The 18,950-nt window shown below is 39.2% G+C and overlaps 1 protein-coding gene across 2 annotated transcripts; it reads left to right on the top strand.

The window, feature by feature from the left end:
- The first annotated feature begins 5 nt into the window (after window positions 1-5).
- On the top strand, window positions 6-18,098 carry LOC102950429 (cytochrome c oxidase assembly protein COX16 homolog, mitochondrial). 2 transcript variants are annotated; one of them, XM_007095133.3, is made up of 5 exons: window positions 82-454; window positions 2,227-2,298; window positions 7,067-7,129; window positions 10,011-11,092; window positions 16,379-18,098. In XM_007095133.3, exons 1-4 carry the CDS (start codon window positions 386-388, stop codon window positions 10,131-10,133), a joined length of 327 nt encoding a protein of 108 aa, XP_007095195.1. In that variant the 5' UTR covers window positions 82-385; the 3' UTR covers window positions 10,134-11,092; window positions 16,379-18,098. The 2 variants fall into 2 exon arrangements, with proteins under 2 accessions (XP_015398857.1, XP_007095195.1); XM_015543371.2 differs by lacking the exon at window positions 10,011-11,092 and having other exon boundaries at window positions 6-454.
- Window positions 18,099-18,950: the final 852 nt, after the last annotated feature.

The raw sequence follows: 18,950 nt of genomic DNA, 5'->3' as shown, positions 1-18,950 counted from the left end.
TTGGTTAGCTGACTTTATAGAGCGGCTATATGCTTGGGAAGGTAGGAAGACGTTGGCCAAGACCCCAAACGTGGGAGGTACGGGTTTCGACATCATTTGCTTATGACTACAGACAGGGTTACACGCCGCAGTCCCGATTGCAAACCAGAGTGCCGGAACCAAACCGCCGACACTCGAATTTCCGCCCGGACGCGCTAGCGTGTTACGACGCATCGACTGCTTTTGCCTGGAGGAGGCCTATCAAGGGAGGACCGAGTATCGGGAGACCAAGGAGAGGAGGCGAGTGAAGGACTTCCTCGTGGGGAGGGAGCTCGAGCTGCCGAGATTCGGGAGGCCGCGCTGGGCCTGTTGAGCTAGACGTCCAAGTGCGTCTGAGAGTTCAGTCATGTCTACACAAGCGGTGATGCGCGCCCTGCGCAAGAACAAGACCCTTCGCTACGGAGTCCCCATGCTGGTGAGCGCAGGGAGGAAAACGTGTGGGGCGGGATTCCGGAAGGGGTGGGTCCGGATTCCGAAAAGGGTGGAGCCTCGAGGTGGGCAGGATCCTGGCTGCTAGGGTCTGTGATGTGGCCGTCGGGGAGCAGCAACCTAGGATAGGAAGAGGCTTCTAGGCAGTCTTAAGACTTCTGCCCCCGCCGGTAGTGGGATCTTTTACCCTCCTTAAGAGTTACCAGGATGTGCTTCAGAGAACGAGGTCAGAACCAGCTTTTATTCCAGCACTGGGTGATTACTAAACTTGCCTTTTTAACCTGTTGCTACTCTTTGACGATGCTGTGGATCGTCGAAATAGATATATTTACTTTAACTGTACAATTTCGGGCATCTCTATATTTCAGCTTCCTGGTTTGTGAACTGGTTTAATTCTTCCCGGGTTGTTGTTAGGAGTTCAGTAAAACCTTGTGAATTGAGTGGTTAGCACCGTACCTGCCACACTGTAACAGCTTTCAAAAGTCGCTAAATTATAATTGATAATTTTAAGGCACATTGAAAGTAGTTGTGGTGTTTATATGTTTGTCTACAGCCCTACACCGAGTTCCCTGAAGATCTCATTCATCTTTGAAGATGCAGGTTGAGGTTGACATGACACCAACCAGAGTTGGAATCCAGCCCAACAACCCCTCTTACTTGCTGATCCACCTTGGCAAGTTATTTTGCTTCAGCAAGTCTTGATGTCATAGTAAATGAAACAATTTCAGTACAGCATGTGGACAAAAGCCACTTTGTTTTAAATACATAATAGTTTATTACTTTGGAATGAATAGGTGTTGGTGTAGGTGAAGACACCAGCTTTGTGCATTTTAGCAGAACAAAAGGAGAGAAGTGACCTTAAAAAAAGTTTAAAGAAAACTGCCTTAAAAGGTAGTGTAGTAATTATATTTGTGTAGATCACAGGGCATGTGTAAAAACCATCCTCTCTATAGATTTCTTTGCCCCAAAAAGGAGATCCATTCAGAAGCATTGTGATTGTGGCCACTAACCTGAGGTCACCTGCATGTGCCAGTGAATGCCAGTATGATTTTGTTTCTTATTTTTCAAAATCACCAAAGCCAGATCTTAAAACCACTAGTGTTGAAGTACCTTCTAGATACTTAGAGGTTTCCTGTTTTGTTTTATTTCCTGGAATGGAAAGTACCATAGTAGCCTTTCCCCCAAACATGTTACTCTATATTTGTCTCTATGTCTATACTGGACCTAGAGGACCATGTTTCAAAATATGAATCCTAAACATATAAATAATATTGAAGAGGAAGATGTTGAATTCAGTGCTGTGAAACCCAGCACTACTGGAAAGACCTCAAAAGATACATCCTTTTCATCGAGTATCAGTCAAATATGCCGTAATTTCTGTACTACATTTATCTTCAAGCTGAAATTATTTCCTTTCTTGGATAAGTATTAATGCTTCCTAGGATCTTTATTCAACAACATACAGAAGAGGACTTGGAATACCAGGTGTATGTTAATGCTACTTTCCTTCCCTTCTTGTCCAAACCAGGTCGAGTGAAGGTATGGGGTACTGATTCTGGTATTTGGTAAGGGGCTAAAATGTTTTCTTGTAATGGTATATACTGCACTTACTCTGAACAGATGAATGGCAACTCACCAGGAAAAATAATCTATCGGATTTCATATAAGCGGTCGCTGTTGGCATTTAGATAAATAATCTATAGCTAGACTGAATTTTGCACTTCTATTTTGTTTCATTGTTTCCTTTCTTTGTTTTAGGTGCTGATTGTTGGAGGTTCTTTTGGTCTTCGTGAGTTTTCACAAATCCGCTACGATGCTGTGAAAATTAAAGTAAGGACTGTAATTGGTGTTCAGCATGTGTCTGTGTATATGTATGTTCTGGTTTACATGTGTATATGCAGTGTTAAACAGTCTGAGTTTTGTCTTGCTTTTCAAGGTGGCCATATAATCTTTGGACTTTTCCTTATTCTGTAAGACAACATGAGTGATGATCTGGAAATGAATCATGAAATGTAAAGAATTTAGTAATCTTCTTCATCATTGGAAAATTTACAATACTGTATTCTCCAATAAAATGGACTCTGGTGTAGTTGTTTTTAGGATTTAGGAGGGACTGAAGAATGTGGGACAGTTTCACTCCCATTTTATTTCTCCATTTCATATTAATACCAGTAATTTTATAAATTATATGGATATATAAACTGATATACTAACAGTAAAAGAAAATTGTTTTCATTATAAATAATAAATTATATATGTGTGTGTGTGTATATATATATAATGCATATATATAACGCATATATATATATATATATATATATATGAAATTTACAGGTGAGGAAGCTGAGGTTCAGAGAACTTAAGTAACTTGCCTAAGGTTACATGACTATTTCGAGGTAGTGTTAGGATTCTCACCTTCTGTGATTACACGGTTACTTAAAAATTCAAGCCAAGTGTTACATAAGAACCCTGATTAATTCTTTCAGAAGTATGTAGTTTTTGTTTGTGGCCATTTGTGATATTTGAGTTTTTTCCAAGTTATTTATATATGATAAATATATGTAAGATATTTAATATTCATATTATATATAAATATAAATATATATGTGTGATGAAATATATATATGATTTACTACCAATGTTACTGAGGTCTGCTAATGAAATATATATAATATATAATATTAATTAATAATTATCAATAGGAAAATAAAGAGTAAAGGCCTATTTAGTTTTCTCAGTTAATTTTATGATTTAAGAGAAATGCCAATTCCAACTAGTCTTAAAGATATTAGATATTAGAGTAAATATTAAATTTAAAAAGAATGTGTGATTTCTGTGGGGTAATAGAGCAATTATCAACTGTATTAAAAAGTGTCTTTTAGCATCCTACTTATTTTATTAAGGAATTTTTTTCCCTTTCCCTTTAAGATGAAAGTTATAATAATCTGACTTTTGGAAGTGGGATGACTGTACATATTTGAAAAATAATTGAATATTTGTCATTGAATAATTGAATAAATGTCACATTTATCATGTGGCAGATCCTATAGATAAAGATTCAAGAAATTAGTTCTTACAAAGCTTGTGGCATAATTTAGGCTGGAAGACATCCAGTATAAAAATGTAGTCAAACAAATTACATCATTGCCCAGTAAAATGCTATATTAGAGTTTTGCATAAAACATTACTAGAGACATACAATTTAGACTTGGGAAAGGGGTATCACAGAAGGTTTGCTAGAGGCATTAACCTTTGAATTATGACCCTACGAATGAGTAAGTGTTGGGTCACCTGGGCGGCTCAGTCTGACTCTTGATTTCAGCCCAGGTCATAATCTCACAGTTTCTCACAGATCTCAGAGTTTGTGGGTTGGAGCCCCATGTGGGACTCCACATGCTGACAGAATAGAGCCTGTTTGGGATTCTCTCTTTTCCTCTCTTTCTTCCCCTCCCTTGAGCACGTGTACGTGCTCTCTCTCTCTCTCTCAAAATAAACTTTAAAAAAAAATTGGATGAGTGTTAGCTAAATGTTGAAAATGATATTCTATAACACAGGAGGAGTATTGGGCATATCGTCAGACGTTCATTTTAGAAATCCCTCTGGCCATGGATGGGACAAGACAGATGGGGATTGAGCAAGGTGGAAGGGGAGAGTTGAGACCTGTTAGGGTGCTTTGGCAGTAGTACACATGGACAGTAATGAAACTTGAAATAAAATATTTGCAATGAAGTTAGAAATAAATGGGTTCCAGAAAAAAATATTTTAGTAGCTAATTGATAGTATTTGATGACTAATGTGATGTATATAATATAAAAAAATGAATATGTCTTGCCCAGCTTGAGGTTTTGGTTTTGTGGACTGGATAAATGATGATGCCATTCACCGAGTTAAGGAGAGAGAATGAGGGAGATTGCATTAATAGGAGAAGTTTAGAAGATGGGCTTAAAGAGAAGAAAGGTGAAATAGAATGAGGTTCATTGCAATTGAGAGGACAAGGTTGGTTGACGAGAACAAGGTTGAGAGGATGCGGTTGGTCAAGTCTATGGGAGGAGGCTGAGTGGACAGAGTTCAAGTGAGAAGGATCAGAGGACAAGACCTGAGATTGAGAAGTCCAGGTTGGTTGATGTTCAGAAGTCAAACTCAGATGAAGTCAAGAGTCAGTGTTTGGGTGAGATTGAGTTCAGACAAGATAAAGAGGATAAGGTGGACTGAATGTGAGAGGGATTAACAGGATGATTCATTGAGGTTAACTGGGGTTATTAGGGTTGAGAGACCAAGAGCAAGGGGGAGTCAAAAGGACAGAATTGCTGAGAGTAAGGGGGGGATCAAGTCTGAGGTTGAGAGTACAAATGTCGTTGAGAAAGACTAGGATAAGTTCAGCTGAGAAGTGTTGAGAAGGGTGGAGAAAGACAGTATTGATTTGGAGTGACTGGCCATCTTAGTTTGCCTGGAAATGTCCTGATTTTAGTACTGAAAGTCTGGCATCCCAGAACACAGAAACTCCTGCTTTTCAGTCATTGGTAAGGAAAGTGGAAAGGAAAGTACAGAATCCAAGAGGTGGGCGAAAAAAATGAACTGAAAGCACTAGCTTTCAATTCTCGTGTGAAATACATAGGGCATAGTTTATGCCATTCTTTTGTTTTTTTTTAAGGTTACTTATTTATTTTGAGAGAGCCCGAGTGCAAATGGGGGAGGGGCAGAGAGAAAGGGGAATAGAGGATCTGAAGTGGGATCTGAAATGGGCTCTGTGCTGACACCAGAGAGCTCAACGTAGAGAACTGGATGCAGAGAGCGGAACGCAGAGAGCCAGACGCAGAGAACCCAGACTCACGAACTGTGTGATTTTGACCTGAGCCACCCAGACACCCCTTATCTACCTTATCGCCATTCTTAGTGGTGGTGGTTCTTTTTTGTTCTCCTGACTCTTAATACTAACAACCATGGAACTACAATAATGGACCATCCATTGTTGCATCGCTCCAAGTAATATGACCTAAGTGTGCATATAAGTGCATTATAATCCTGAGTATTCTTTCTTTTTCCTTTGAAATAGAGCTAGTTTAATTCTTAACATTGTTAATGTTGTGATCATGTTTTCTAAGATTTAGATAATGAGAATGAGAACAATTACAATACCAATGCCAGCATGGTCCAAACATCACTGAAAGAGAAAGCCAAATGACTGTGTTATTTTTTTTAATGTTTATTTATTTTTGAGAGAGAGAGCACAAGTTGGGGAGGGGCAGAGAGAGAAGGAGACACAGAATCTGAAGCAGGCTCCAGGCTCTGAGCTGTCAGCACAAAGCCTGACATAGGGCTTGAACTCCACTGAACGCGAGATCATGACCTGAGCTGAAGTCAGACACTCAGTCAGACTGAGCCACCCAGGCGCCCCTATTCTTAATATTCTAACACTTTACTATTACTCAATTAAGAATAGGCTGTTTTTGTTTTGTTGTGGTTATTTTTTCTTGTGTTGTTTCAGGCTGAGGACTCATGCTTTTCTAAATATTACTCAGTTAATTACTGGTCAATTATTTAATTATATCCCTTCCTCCATTCTCTCTGTTCTCTAATTCTGAAATCCCCAACAGAACTATATTGGGGCTTTTAGATGTAGCTTTCATCATAGGCCTTCTCTTTCCTTCATCCCAATTCTTGTGCATTATTCTAATGGTATTTCTAGTGTATTAATGGTCTTTTTTTTTTTTTTTAATTAAGTTTATTTATTTTGAGAAAGAGAGACCATGAGTGGGGAAAAGGCAGAGAGACAGAGAGGGAGACAGAGAATCCCAAGCTGGCTCCACCTTCAGTGTGGACCCTGACACGGGGCTCGATCTCATGACCTTGAGATCATGACCTGAGCTGAAGTCGGACACTCAATCAACTGAGCCACCCAGGCACCCTAGTGTATTAATGGTCTTAAGCTGTGTTCAGTTACTATTCTGCTATTCCATTTATTTTAATTTGGGTTCTGTTGTTTATCAATTTCAGTGATCACATTCTTCTTTCCTCAACACTTTGCCACGCATAGGTAACATGGCATCAGCTCCTGTTTACTACTGTGGACTCCTGTTGAATTTTTTCTTCGATGCTTCTTTATTTCAGGTGTATTGAAGGTCTTATTTTTTGTTTTCAAGAGCAGCACTATACTTATTAGTATTTTTATGTTATTTTGTTTGTATTTTATGTTATTTATCATTTAGGGTGGTTGTTAACAGCATGGACTCTGGAGGCAGAGGGCCAAGTTTCAAAGCCAGTTTCTTCCTCTTCAACAAGCGATTCGAACTCCTTGTGTCCCATTATCTTCACTTGTGATCATCATCATAATAATTGTCTCATAAGTTTCGGTGAGGATTACAAGAGATAATGTATGTCAGAATGCCTGGCATATGAAGAGTGCTGGCGAATACAGGCTGCTGATAATTACAGTAGTGGTGGTAGTACGTTAGCTGTCATTACGCTATCGGGTGGGAGAGATTTTGTCGTGTGTTTGTCACCTGCCACACCTCCCCAGCCATCCCTTATATAACTTTTTACATTCACAGTTGAATGTAAGAGACTTGAACAACTTACGGCTCCTCTTTCTTTTCTACAGATTGATCCTGAATTAGAAAAAAAGCTGAAAATGAATAAAGTGTCATTGGAATCAGAGTATGAGGTACATACGTTAATATGTATTGTATGTTAATACAGCCTCTCTTTTGTAACTGTCTTCCCGGTCGGTGACTGATTCGCTCTCTCTTAAGGTTAACGGAAATGATTACCAGTGCAGAAGAAAATTATTTATCTTAAACAGTATGGTATCGGGGCAACTATGTAGTCATTTGGAAAGAAAATAAGGATGGATCTATATTTCATATACTATAAATGGATGAATTCTAGATGGAACAAGAATTTAAAAATAAAAAAGCAATGCTAAAAATACTAGGAGAAAAAAAAATGGAGATTCTTTTCTGTGGTCTTGAGTCAGAAAAGCTGATTTAAATGTGATACAAAATTCCAAAGCTTTACAGGGAAAGATTGATGAGTTTATATATAAAAATTCAAAAGTTCAGCCTTAAAAAATGTATATAAAGTCACTGGTTAAATGAGACATCCTAAAACTGTTGTTTATCTTATCATGATGAATTAATTTAAATATGAAGAGCGTCTGCAGATCAGTACGGAAAAGTTTAACAATTTAGGTGGGCAGTAGGAACATGGGCAAAGCGTGTAAAGACTACAGAGAAAAGGAAATAAATATCATTCTTAGACATATAAAGAGGTACTAAACTTAGAGGAATGTTAGTTAAAGTTATAATGAGGTGTCATTTTCCACTCATCTGATCAGAAACCAAAGTGTTTAATATAGGATGTGGTGAGGAGGGTGTGCTCCATTTCTTGGAGTCCGTTCGTTTTTTTGACTGTGGGTCATATTTTCCCATTTCTTTGTATGTTTGATCATTTTTGCTTGAAAGGTGAACATTATAAATAATACATTGAAGAACGTCGACTCTCATTTTAGCAGGCACTTCAATTATTGGCTGATCATTTTGAGCTCGGTTTTGTCTTTTTGAGGGAGGATCTGTGGAAAGACTTTGGCGTTCCCTAAACTGCTGTAACCCTATGAGACTCATTCTCCAAATTGCCTCCCCAGAGGATCTTGTCAGAGCTTGGCCTTAAGCTCTGTTGGACCGAGTCTAACGCGGGTCTTCCTCTTGGCATGATCCTTATTTCTAAAGACTAGCTTTTGGTGCCTAAGCTGTATGCCAAAGGAGCAACTCGGTGTTAAAGAGAGGTCCCACACCAGCAGGGCTGAAAATCAGTATTGACACTGCTTTCTTCTTGATTCCGTTCCGTGCTCAGTTCTGTAGCAGTTGGTTAAGTGGTAAGCCGTAAGTGGTCTTGCCCACCACGTGTACGGTGTAGTCTTCAGTGACCGTACATGTTTTGCAGAATTCCACAGAGACTCTTTCATTCACCAAAGATCTTTGAAGACTTGGAACCCTCTCGCGTGAAGTTGTTTTACCAACTTGCATCCCATCGAAGAATTATTCTTCAGTTCTCTTGAGCATATATCTTACATTACCTGGGTAGAGGCCATTATTCTTTCTTCAGACCTTTTTGTAACTGAATCATTTCATAACTAAACTTTAAAATAATTTACTCTCCTGCACCTTAAATTAGTACAATCTTGTTCATCCACATATATTTAATACAGACATCCTATAAGTGAAATTTAGAGAGTGGTTAAGTTCTCTGCTTCCCCACTAGTTTTTCAAAACCTGTAACTTGCTCCTTCTCAGTCTATAAGCACTATGTCAGTAGTGATGGCTCTGGAGGGTTTGTCTGGGGATAAATTTTCCTTTACTTATTTTGGAAATCATAGAATTTGAGAACTGAAGAAACCATGTAGACCATTTGGTCAAGCCTTTTTATTATTACTTAGGAGGGAATAGTGCCCAGACAGCTTAAATCACTTGTCCAAGGTTATACAGCTTCTTTTTTTTTTTTTTTAATGTTTATTTTTGACAGAGAGAGAGAGAGAGAGACAGTGTGAGTGGGGGACGGGCAGAGAGAAGGAGGGAAATGCAGAATCCAAAGCAGACTCCAGGCTCTGAGCTGTCAGCACAGAGCCTGATGCGAGGCTCGAAATCGTGAACTGCAAGATCGTGACCTGAGCCAAAGTCGGATGCTTGACTAACTGAGCCACCCAGGTGCCCCAAGGTTATACAGCTTCTTAGTAAAAGGGAAATGCTCTTTTTTATTTTTGTTACCAGGGTCCATGTAAATTTATGTCATTTTCCTTATCTTTGGATATAAGCTATTCTGTGTTCTGTGAGTCTCTTTTTCTATATTATTTCAGCAGTAATTCGAGAACAGATAAAGCAGTTGTAGAAAACTTGTTGTCAGAGTGGTGTTGAAGGGTGAAGAAACCTTTATATTCTTCCCTTTATCCTACCTCTGTGCTGAGAGATACTTCACACTCACTGAAGGTACAGTGATCCAGACTGGTTGAAACTAGGTTTTACTGACTGAAAGGGATTGGCTCACGGCAGCTCTGGGGAATGTCTTTTCATTCTCTGGCTCAGGCTCATTTCTCATGTGCAGGACAAATCATCTTGGCCTCTTTTCTTCCTTCTAGCAGGCATTAGGGTCTCTACCTTTGTTTTTCCCCTCTTACTTACTACCATTACCCATGCTAACCCATGCTAGTCATTATTATGTTCGTTTAACCTTCGGAGTTGGATTTTTGTTTTCCCAGCTTCTTCCCTTTCTTTGTATTCTCAGAAATAAAGCATGTAGACCCTCTATAATTTGATAATTTTATTCTGATGGGGGGGAAAGATAGTCTAATTAACATGACTAGCAAGCGAGAAAACTTCCAAACCCTAAGAGATATGCCATTTTTTCAATTATTATGCGTGATATGCAGTTGATTTGTTTGCTAAAATTGGATTTTTTCCACTCATTTATTCATTGATGAATCAGTGATGTCCTAATCAAAGCTACATGCCTCCTACACTAATATATATGCTTTAATTTTTGTGGCTATATAGAAAATAAAGGATTCCACTTTTGATGACTGGAAGAATATTCGAGGACCCAGGCCTTGGGAAGATCCTGACCTCCTCCAAGGACGAAATCCAGAAATCCTTAAGACTAAGACTAAGACAACCTAAGTGGATTCTTTTCTTTCTTTCTTTTTTTTCTTTTTGACAAAAATGCCATCCACTGGAATTCTTGCTACATATTCAGTGGGAAGAAAATCTCAGACCTGCAGAAGCCTGGATGCGAGCAATGTGATGACAGATACTTTTGATAAAAGTCAAAGTAACATTACACAGTGATTTTATGTCAAACCTATGTAGAAAAATAATACTGATCACAGGCTGATAAGAGTTTTGGTTTTGCTTATAATACTACTAATCAGTCTCCAAAGTCTTAACCTGACGATTGCATTGATACCATTAGAACATGTTAAGAAAATACCTCTCCAGACTGAAAATATTTGAGAAAATATTTGAGAAAATATCCAGAAAATATTTGTCGACCACATATCTGCTAAAAGACTCCTATCTAGAATATATAAAGAGCTCCAAAAACTCAATTGTAAAAAAGCAAACAATCCAATCAGAAAATGGTCAAAAGACATAAAGTGACATTTCACTGGAGAGGGTATATGAATGGCAAACAGGCACCTGAAAAGAATGATTGACATCTCTGGTCATTAGGGAAATACAAATTTAGACTACACTGAGAAATCACTACATATTTATTAGAACAGCTAAAATAAAAAAGGGACAATTCCAAATGCTGGCAAAGATGTGGAGAAACTAGATCTCAAACACATTGCTGGTATAATGTAAAATGGTACAAGTGGTCTAGAAAATTCTTTGGCAGTTTCTTTAAAAACTGCATAGGGGACTTCAGTTTCCGGTCCAACAGATAGGAACCTTGGAAGTCACACGTCCCATCCTCACACAAAGGATAAGCTGAAAAAACTGAAAATCAACAACTATTCTTTGATCCATGAGAGAATTGAGGACACAGAACAAAACCACCACTGGAAAATTTGAGACGTGCAAATACAGAGGATCACAGGTTACCTGGAGGAGAAACCACCTGGAAGCCACACCAGGTAGGAATGCTTAAAGGGTAATTGCCTAATTACTGGAGACTGAGCATGGACTAATTTGAGTTAAAAACTCCTAGAGACCAGGCCAGGGGCACACTTTGATGAGGTTTACTTCCTGGGGCCCCACCAGGTTCTTGCAGTGAATATTAGAGGAAAATCTTGTGATTTCAGTAGGGGGAGGAAAAATTAACTATTCTGAAATATGTCCCCTAAATTTTGTTCTCTTTAACAAAAGCCTGGCCTCAAAGGAGACTTTTGCTACAGACTAATCACACTGGATTTTACCAGAGTCTAACCAACTCTGTGGTAAGGGAAATACCCGACATCAGCCCCTCCTAGCCTTCCTGTTCACCTAAATGGGGTGAGGATGTGGGGAGGAAGACTGAAAAGTAGTCGTGAAGGTCATGTGGGACCACGATGACTAGAAGACTGAGACCTAATCATAAGATTATAGAATGTTCCCCTCCCCCTTCACATTACCACCACATCCCTAAAGGTTCTTCACTGGAGTTTCTTTTACCCAGTCCAACTGGATATCATGTCCAAGTTTGAACAAAGAAACTACAAGGCATTCTAAAATACAAAAGGCACAGTTTGAAAAGGCCAAGCATTATAATCAGATTCATATATGGTAGGAATATTGGGTTTATCAGATTGATACTTTAAAATAACTATGATTAAGATGTTTAGAGTTCTGATGGAAAAAATACACAAAATGCAAGAACAGATGGGTAATGTAAGCAGTGAGATGGAAGTTTTAAGAAGTAAAGGGAAATTCTAGAAATCAAAAACCGTGTAACAGAAATGCCTTTGATAGGGTCATCCATAGAATAGACATGACTAAAGAAAAAAAAAAAGAATAGACATGACTGAGGAAAGAGAGAGGGAAATGATACCAGAAAGTAGTTAAATCCATAAGAAATGACAAAAGAGCACTGATAAAGGTAATTGGGTAATTATTTTTTACGAAGTACAACTACAGGGGCACGTGGGTGGCTCAGTTGCTTAAGTATCCAACTGTTGGTTTTGGCTCAGGTCATGATCTCACAGTTTGTGAGTCCGAGCCCCACATCAGACTCTGCACTGACAGCATGGAGCCTGCTTGGGATTCTCTCTCTTCCTTTCTCTCTGCCCCTCCCACCTCTCAAAATAAATAAATAAACTTAAAAAAAAAGTACAATTACAATTTTTCCCCTTCTTAATTTGTTTAAGAACAAGTAGAACCCTTTCTATAAAATGTATTTTGAGATCTACATATAGAAATGTAATATATTAGACAATAATACAGTAAGAGAATGGAGTGGGAATGAAGCTTTATTGGGGCAAGGAAATGATACCAGATAACTGAATCCACAGGAAGCAAAGAAGAGAACCAAACATGATAAATAAGAAGGCTAGTATTTAAGTTTATAAATAATTTTTTAAAACTTGTTCCAAATACATAGAAGAGCATAAATCAATAATTATAACGTTTGTTGGGTTTGTGAAATGCATAGCTATAATATGTATAAAAATAATAGCACCAAGAAAGTAGGGAAAGATCAGGGTAAATAGGAAGAAAGTTTTTATATCTTACTGGAATTAAGTTAGTATAAATCTGAAGTAGATTCTGGTAAGTAATATGTATATTGTAAGCCCTTGAGTAAGCTTTAAGAAAATCACTCAAAAATGTAGTTAAAAATCATAAAAGGTATTAAATGTTACACTAGAAAATATCTTCCTAATACAAAAGAAAGCAAAAGAAACAAATACAAAAGACAGGTAGAAAATAGTAAAAATAGACGAAAGGGTACTTATCAATTTACATTAATGAAATTTTTTTTAATGTTTATTTTTGAGAGAGAGAGAGCATGAGCGGGGGGGGGGGGGGAAGGGGGGCAGATAGAGAGGGAGACACAGAATCTGAAGCAGGTTCCAGGCTCTAAGTTGTCAGCACAGAGCCTGATGTGGGGCTCGAACCCACAAACCGTGAGATCATGACCTGAGCTGAAGTTGGATGCTTAACCGACTGAGCCATCCAGGTGCCCCTATCAATTTACATTAAGTAAATTGAATTATTTACATTAATTAAATTGAATAAAAGAATTATATTCACAAATTTAAAAGCAGAGATTGACAGAATGGATAAAAAAACATGATCCAGTTGTATGCTGTCTACAAGAGGCTCACTTTAGATTCAGAGACACTGTAAGTTCAGAGTATAAGGATGGAAAAATGTATACCATGCAAATAGTAACCAAAGGGAGCTGCTTTGGCTGTCTAATATCAGAAAAAGTATACTTTGAGGCAAAAATTATTCCAAGAGACAAAGAAGAACATTTTATAATGATAAATGATCAATAGTCAAGATACAACGATTATAAAACATATATACAACTAACAACACATTCCAATAATATAAGAAGCAAAAATGTAGAAAAAGGCAATTTTATAATTACAGTGGGAGACCTAAGTACTCCACCTTTAATAATGGATAGAACAACTAGGCAGAAGACCATCTATCTACGTTAATAGAAGACTTGAACAACACTGTAAACCAACTTGACCTGACATCTATGGATTACCCAACAAGAGAAGAAGACATTCTTTTCAGGTGCGCATGAAACATTCTCCAGGATAAACTTTTTGCCATAAAACAAGCCTCAATAAATTTAAAAGGATTTCAATCATACTAATTTCAAACATGTTCTAGGACTGTAAGAAATCAACTATAGAGAAAATTTTGGAATTTTACATGTATATGAAAATGAAATGTAATTGAATGTCCCAACTGGTTGGAGAAAAAATCAAAACGGAAATAATAAATACTTTTAGGTGAATCCAAATGAAGATACAACATACCAAAACTACGGGATGTATCAAAACAGCACTTAGATTGAAATGTGTAACTATAGACATCTATTTCAAGAAAAGATCTCAAATTAGTGACTTAGCCTTTCACCTTAACACAGTTGAAAAAGAAGAGCAAACAAAACCTAAAGCAAACAGAAAGTAAATAAAGATTAGAAAGAAGTAAACGGAAGAGAACAGAAACACAATAGAGAAATCCATGAAACCAAAGGTTCTTTTTTTTTTTTTTTTTAACATTTATTTATTTTTGAGACAGAGAGAGACAGAGCATGAACGGGGGAGGGGCAGAGAGAGAAGGAGACACAGAATCGGAAGCAGGCTCCGGGCTCTGAGCCATCAGCCCAGAGCCTGACGCGGGGCTCGAACTCACGGACTGCGAGATCGTGACCTGAGCCGAAGTCGGACGCTCAACCGACTGAGCCACCCAGGCGCCCCCAAAGGTTCTTTTTTTTTAAGAGCAACAAAATTGACAAGCCTTTAGATTGATTAAAATAAAAAAAGAAACAAGACCCAAATTATTAAAGTCAGGAATGTAAGGGGGACATTACTAGCAACCTTACAGAAATTAAAAGTTAAAAAAACTTTAAGGGAATGCTATAAGCAATTCTATGCCAATGAGTTAGGTAATTTAGGTTAAATAAACAAATTCCTAGAAAGACACAAACTACCAAAACCGATTCAAGAAGGAATATAAATCTGAATAGACCTATAACAAGGTACTGAATTGGTTTAAAAAAAAAAATACCCACAAAGAAAAACCCAGACCCAGATGGCTTTGTTGTGAATTCTACCAAATATTCAAAAGAAGAACAAATGCCAATTCTTTACAAACGTTTCCAAAAAAGTAGCAGAGAATGGAACATTTCCTAACTCATTTTATGAAACTAGTATCCTGATAAAAATACCAAAGACATAACAAGAAAGTTACTGACCAATACCTCCTGTGAATGTAGATGTAAAAACCCTCAACAAAATATGAGCACACGAATCCAGTAACACAGAGTTATACATCATGATCAAGTGAGGTTTATCTCAGGAATGCAAGATTGACAACATTAAAAAATTAGTACGTAATACCACATCAATGGAATTAAGAGTAAAAACCACATAATCCTATCAAGATGCAGAAAACCACTTGACAGAAAATAAGCTCTTTTCTGCCACAGGGAACTAGTGAGGAACCATAGTGAGGAACGTTACATTCGAGAATTTAAATATACATGTATAGTCTTGGGAAAAATATTTAACTACTTGGTGGCCCTGTTTCCTCATGTGGAAAATGGGAATAACAGTAGCAACATCATAGAGTTGATGTGAGTTAGTTATGTAAAGCTTAGAACAATGGCATAGAGAAAGTACTTGACAGATGTTAGCTATTAAATAGGTAACAATTATTAGTAATAACGAAGTTCTTAACAAAATGTCACATCTAAAACAGTATTTTAATAACATTGCACAGACATCTATCAGTAACAATCCTGTGTGGAAAGATTTGCATGATCTATGTCCCTTCTGCAAACAGCAAAGTTCAGTGGGAAAATACACAAACTGATAGACTTGAACTGGAATCTTGTCAGTTTGTCAGATTACAAACATGACAAACAGATTACAAATCTTACACAGATTACATAACCCACTTCAGTCTCCGTTAACTGGCCTGTGAATTGGGAGTTTTGTAGTTGTCTCAGCCAGTTAACCTAGTGAAGTATGCGAGGCACTCAGTAGAGAAACAGGCAGAGAAGATAGGTGATAAAGGAGTGGTTGGTACTATCATTGACCAGTAGATGAAAAATGGTTTGCTTACAGATGATAGACATTCTGTCTGAAGTCATGGCTTCAAATAATTCATTAAAAACTTTTTTTTTTTTTAAAGAGGTTAGAGTGGGAGAGAGCCAAAGCATAAGAGACTCTTAAAAACTGAGAACAAACTGAGGGTTGATGGGGGGTGGGAGGGAGGGGAGGGTGGGTGATGGGTATTGAGGAGGGCACCTTTTGGGATGAGCACTTGGTGTTGTATGGAAACCAATTTGACAATAAATTTCATATATTAAAAAAAAAACAAAACTTTTTTTTAACTGATTTTCTGCCTTTTGACCCTTAAACAATGTTTAAACCTTCTAGCTGCCTCAGCAAATGATAGGGGGAAAGTGGACGACAGATTTCTGCAGTGGGATTTTTTAGACTGTAAGAGTGGAGACTAGATTCGAGGACAACAGGGTTGAGAGGCACGAGACGTCTGTGATGCTCCCATCCAGCATCCCGGTGTGAGAAAGCCTTAGAGTCACTGCCTAACGCCAGCAGAGGGCGTGCTAAGACCACACAAGACTGAATTTGGCGGCTCTGACTCCGTGAAGCCCAGCCCCGGCGTAAGGCTGCTCTCTCTACAGGGGTCCCATAATCCTGAATCCTGACTGTTCTCCCTCTGCATTCTCCCTTTAGATCCCGTGGGGCCAGGAGATTCCAAGCTGGGCGAATCACCTCGGCCGCCTCAGCTACTTGTGTCCTCTGTGTGCAGAGTTGGCTCCCCAAGGACCTGCCGATGCCTTCAGCGCATCAGAACCACATGAACCCTGCACTCCACAACCAGGAGTCCTAACAAAGCACAGACGAGAAAATCTTCCACATCTGGTGTTCTGAGGAGCTGCCAACCAGCTGGGCTCTACTCCCTTTCTACAGCTATTCCCTCTGCCTTCGTGCTTTGTGCTCCGCTTTCTCCTATTTTTTTCTCACCTCCCTTTTCTTGCCAACATAAACCTTGACACCAGAAACCAGGGCTCCTGAGCATCAGATGCCTGCAGGCAGTAATAATCAAAGCTTCCTGGTGGGCCGTCGAACCTGCTGCTTCACAAACATCCTGCTCCCCACAGACACATGTACACATACCCAGACGCACATGGTGGGCACCTGAGTGGGGAGGGACCATCTGGGACAGTGGCCCTGGCAGGTAGCTCTGAGGTCTGCCCTCAGCAGCATGAGTCACCAGTCCATGTCATCGCCGGGGGGCATGTTTACTCCTGTGCCATAAAGGGATGATGTCCTTGCACATTGCCTTTTCCTTGATCTGGAGAATTTCTTCGGGGCAAATCAAGTTTTCCTCAGGCATTGGGGAACAAGAAAAGAAACTCCCAAATCCTACACTGAACACCGTGTGTGAGAAAACACCCCACTTTCGGAAATCCCAGCTCTTCACCAACAAAGGCCCAGCAGGGAGGTTCTTCAGGCTTGTTTGGTGATTTTTGTGGGAAGGGCCTGGGCGAGCAGACTAAGTATATTGGGAAGCACACAGGGAAAACATCTTGAAAAAGTGGTGTAAAGGTGTCCACTCCTAAGCAGTTCCTTGGACTTTACAATATTGTGAAGGCCCCAAGGGCAGCCTTCTGTCCCCTATCTGCTTCTTTCCTTTCCCATTAAGGAAATCAAGAAGCACCACAGTTGTCTTGTTCCCTCTTTCCCCCTTTTCCTTTGCTAATTGCTTTTACCATGATCTTTCTCTTAAGTTCTGGTATGTAAAGATCAGAGAAGCCCATAGATAGCCAAGTGCCAATCCATGCACTCAGGCCACAGTTGGCCCCAGAAAATAACATCTCCTACTCTTTGCTAGAAAAAAATCTAGACGCTTCATCAGTTTATGCCAGCTAAAAGCCTCCGTTTCTCCTACAATTGAGGTAGGGCCTGCATTTATTAAGGTGTCAGAATAAGAGAATGTGAAATTTTCTCAAAAGATCACCCATCTTTGAATAAGATCCTTATTTTACAGAAGAGGAATATGAAGCCAGAGGAAAAGAGACGAGTTGCCCAAGGTCACCCAGGTGATTAGTAGATGATTCTGGGCTGAACTTTAGTTATCCTGACTACCAATTGAACAAACCCTCCTGTTCACTCGCAGTTCAAAGGGTCGGGTAGGGACCATTATTTTTTTCTAAAGGTCATAAAGCCTGCATATCTCCATTTGTGACTATGTGTGAGGATACAAGCTCCTGAGAGCAGGGACACTGTTTTTGACATTTGTAACAGTGCTAGGTGAACACATGCTAAAAAATGTTTATTCAATGAAGAATGTTAAAACAGGCTCCACCTGGTATAGTTCAGGCTCCTCTAGTGGGCAGCACAGAGCCAGAAGCTTTAAAACAGCTCAGTTCTGGGGGCACCTGGGTGGCTTGGTCGGTTAAGCGTCCGGCTTCGGTTCAGGTCATGATCTCACGGTCCCTGAGTTCGAGCCCCGCGTGGGGCTCTGTGCTGACAGCTCAGAGCCTGGAGCCTGCTTCAGATTCTGTGTCTCCCTCTCTCACTGCTCCTCCCCTGTTCATGCTCTGTCTCTCTCTGTCTCAAAAATAAATAAACGTTAAAAAAAAAAAAAAAGTAACTGCTCTCTTTAAAACAAACAAACAAAAAAAACAGCTCAGTTCTGGGGCCCCTGGGTGGCTCAGTCGGTTAAGTGTCCGATTTCAGCTCAGGTCATGATTTCACAGTCTGTGGGTTCGAGCCCCACATCGGGCTCTGTGCTGACAGCTCAGAGCCTGGAGCCTGCTTCCAATTCTGTGTCTCCCTCTCTCTCTGCCCCTCCCCTGCTCATGCTCTGTCTCTCTCTGTCGAAAAAATAAATAAAAACATTTAAAAAAAATAAAAAAGAATTTTTTTAAACAGCTCAGTTCTTTGGCTCACTCCAGCTGCTTTTTCTATCAAACCAGGGGAGAAAGTGTGTTTGAACGAACGAAGTGTGCCACAGAACTCCTTCACAGCACCAACTTGATAAAGGGACCGGCAGAGAAGACTTTTATTAAAATCACTTACATCATCATTCGTTCATTGAACAGTTATTGAACACTTGCCATACACTAGAGACTTGTATAGATGTTGGAGATTCAAACAGTAGTACTCTCCTCTTTTCATGTTCCTTATATCCTTACGTGCGTTGATCCTTGAACAATATGGGTTTGAACTGTGTGGGTCCACTTCTATGCTGATTTCTTACAGTACAGTACTGTAAATATTTTCTCATGATTTTCTTAAC

The sequence above is a fragment of the Panthera tigris genome, chromosome B3 (genome assembly GCF_018350195.1).
Source record: "Panthera tigris isolate Pti1 chromosome B3, P.tigris_Pti1_mat1.1, whole genome shotgun sequence".
Lineage (NCBI taxonomy): Eukaryota > Metazoa > Chordata > Mammalia > Carnivora > Felidae > Panthera > Panthera tigris.
Note: the sequence above shows the minus strand (reverse complement) of the source record. Positions and strands in the feature narration are given on the sequence as shown.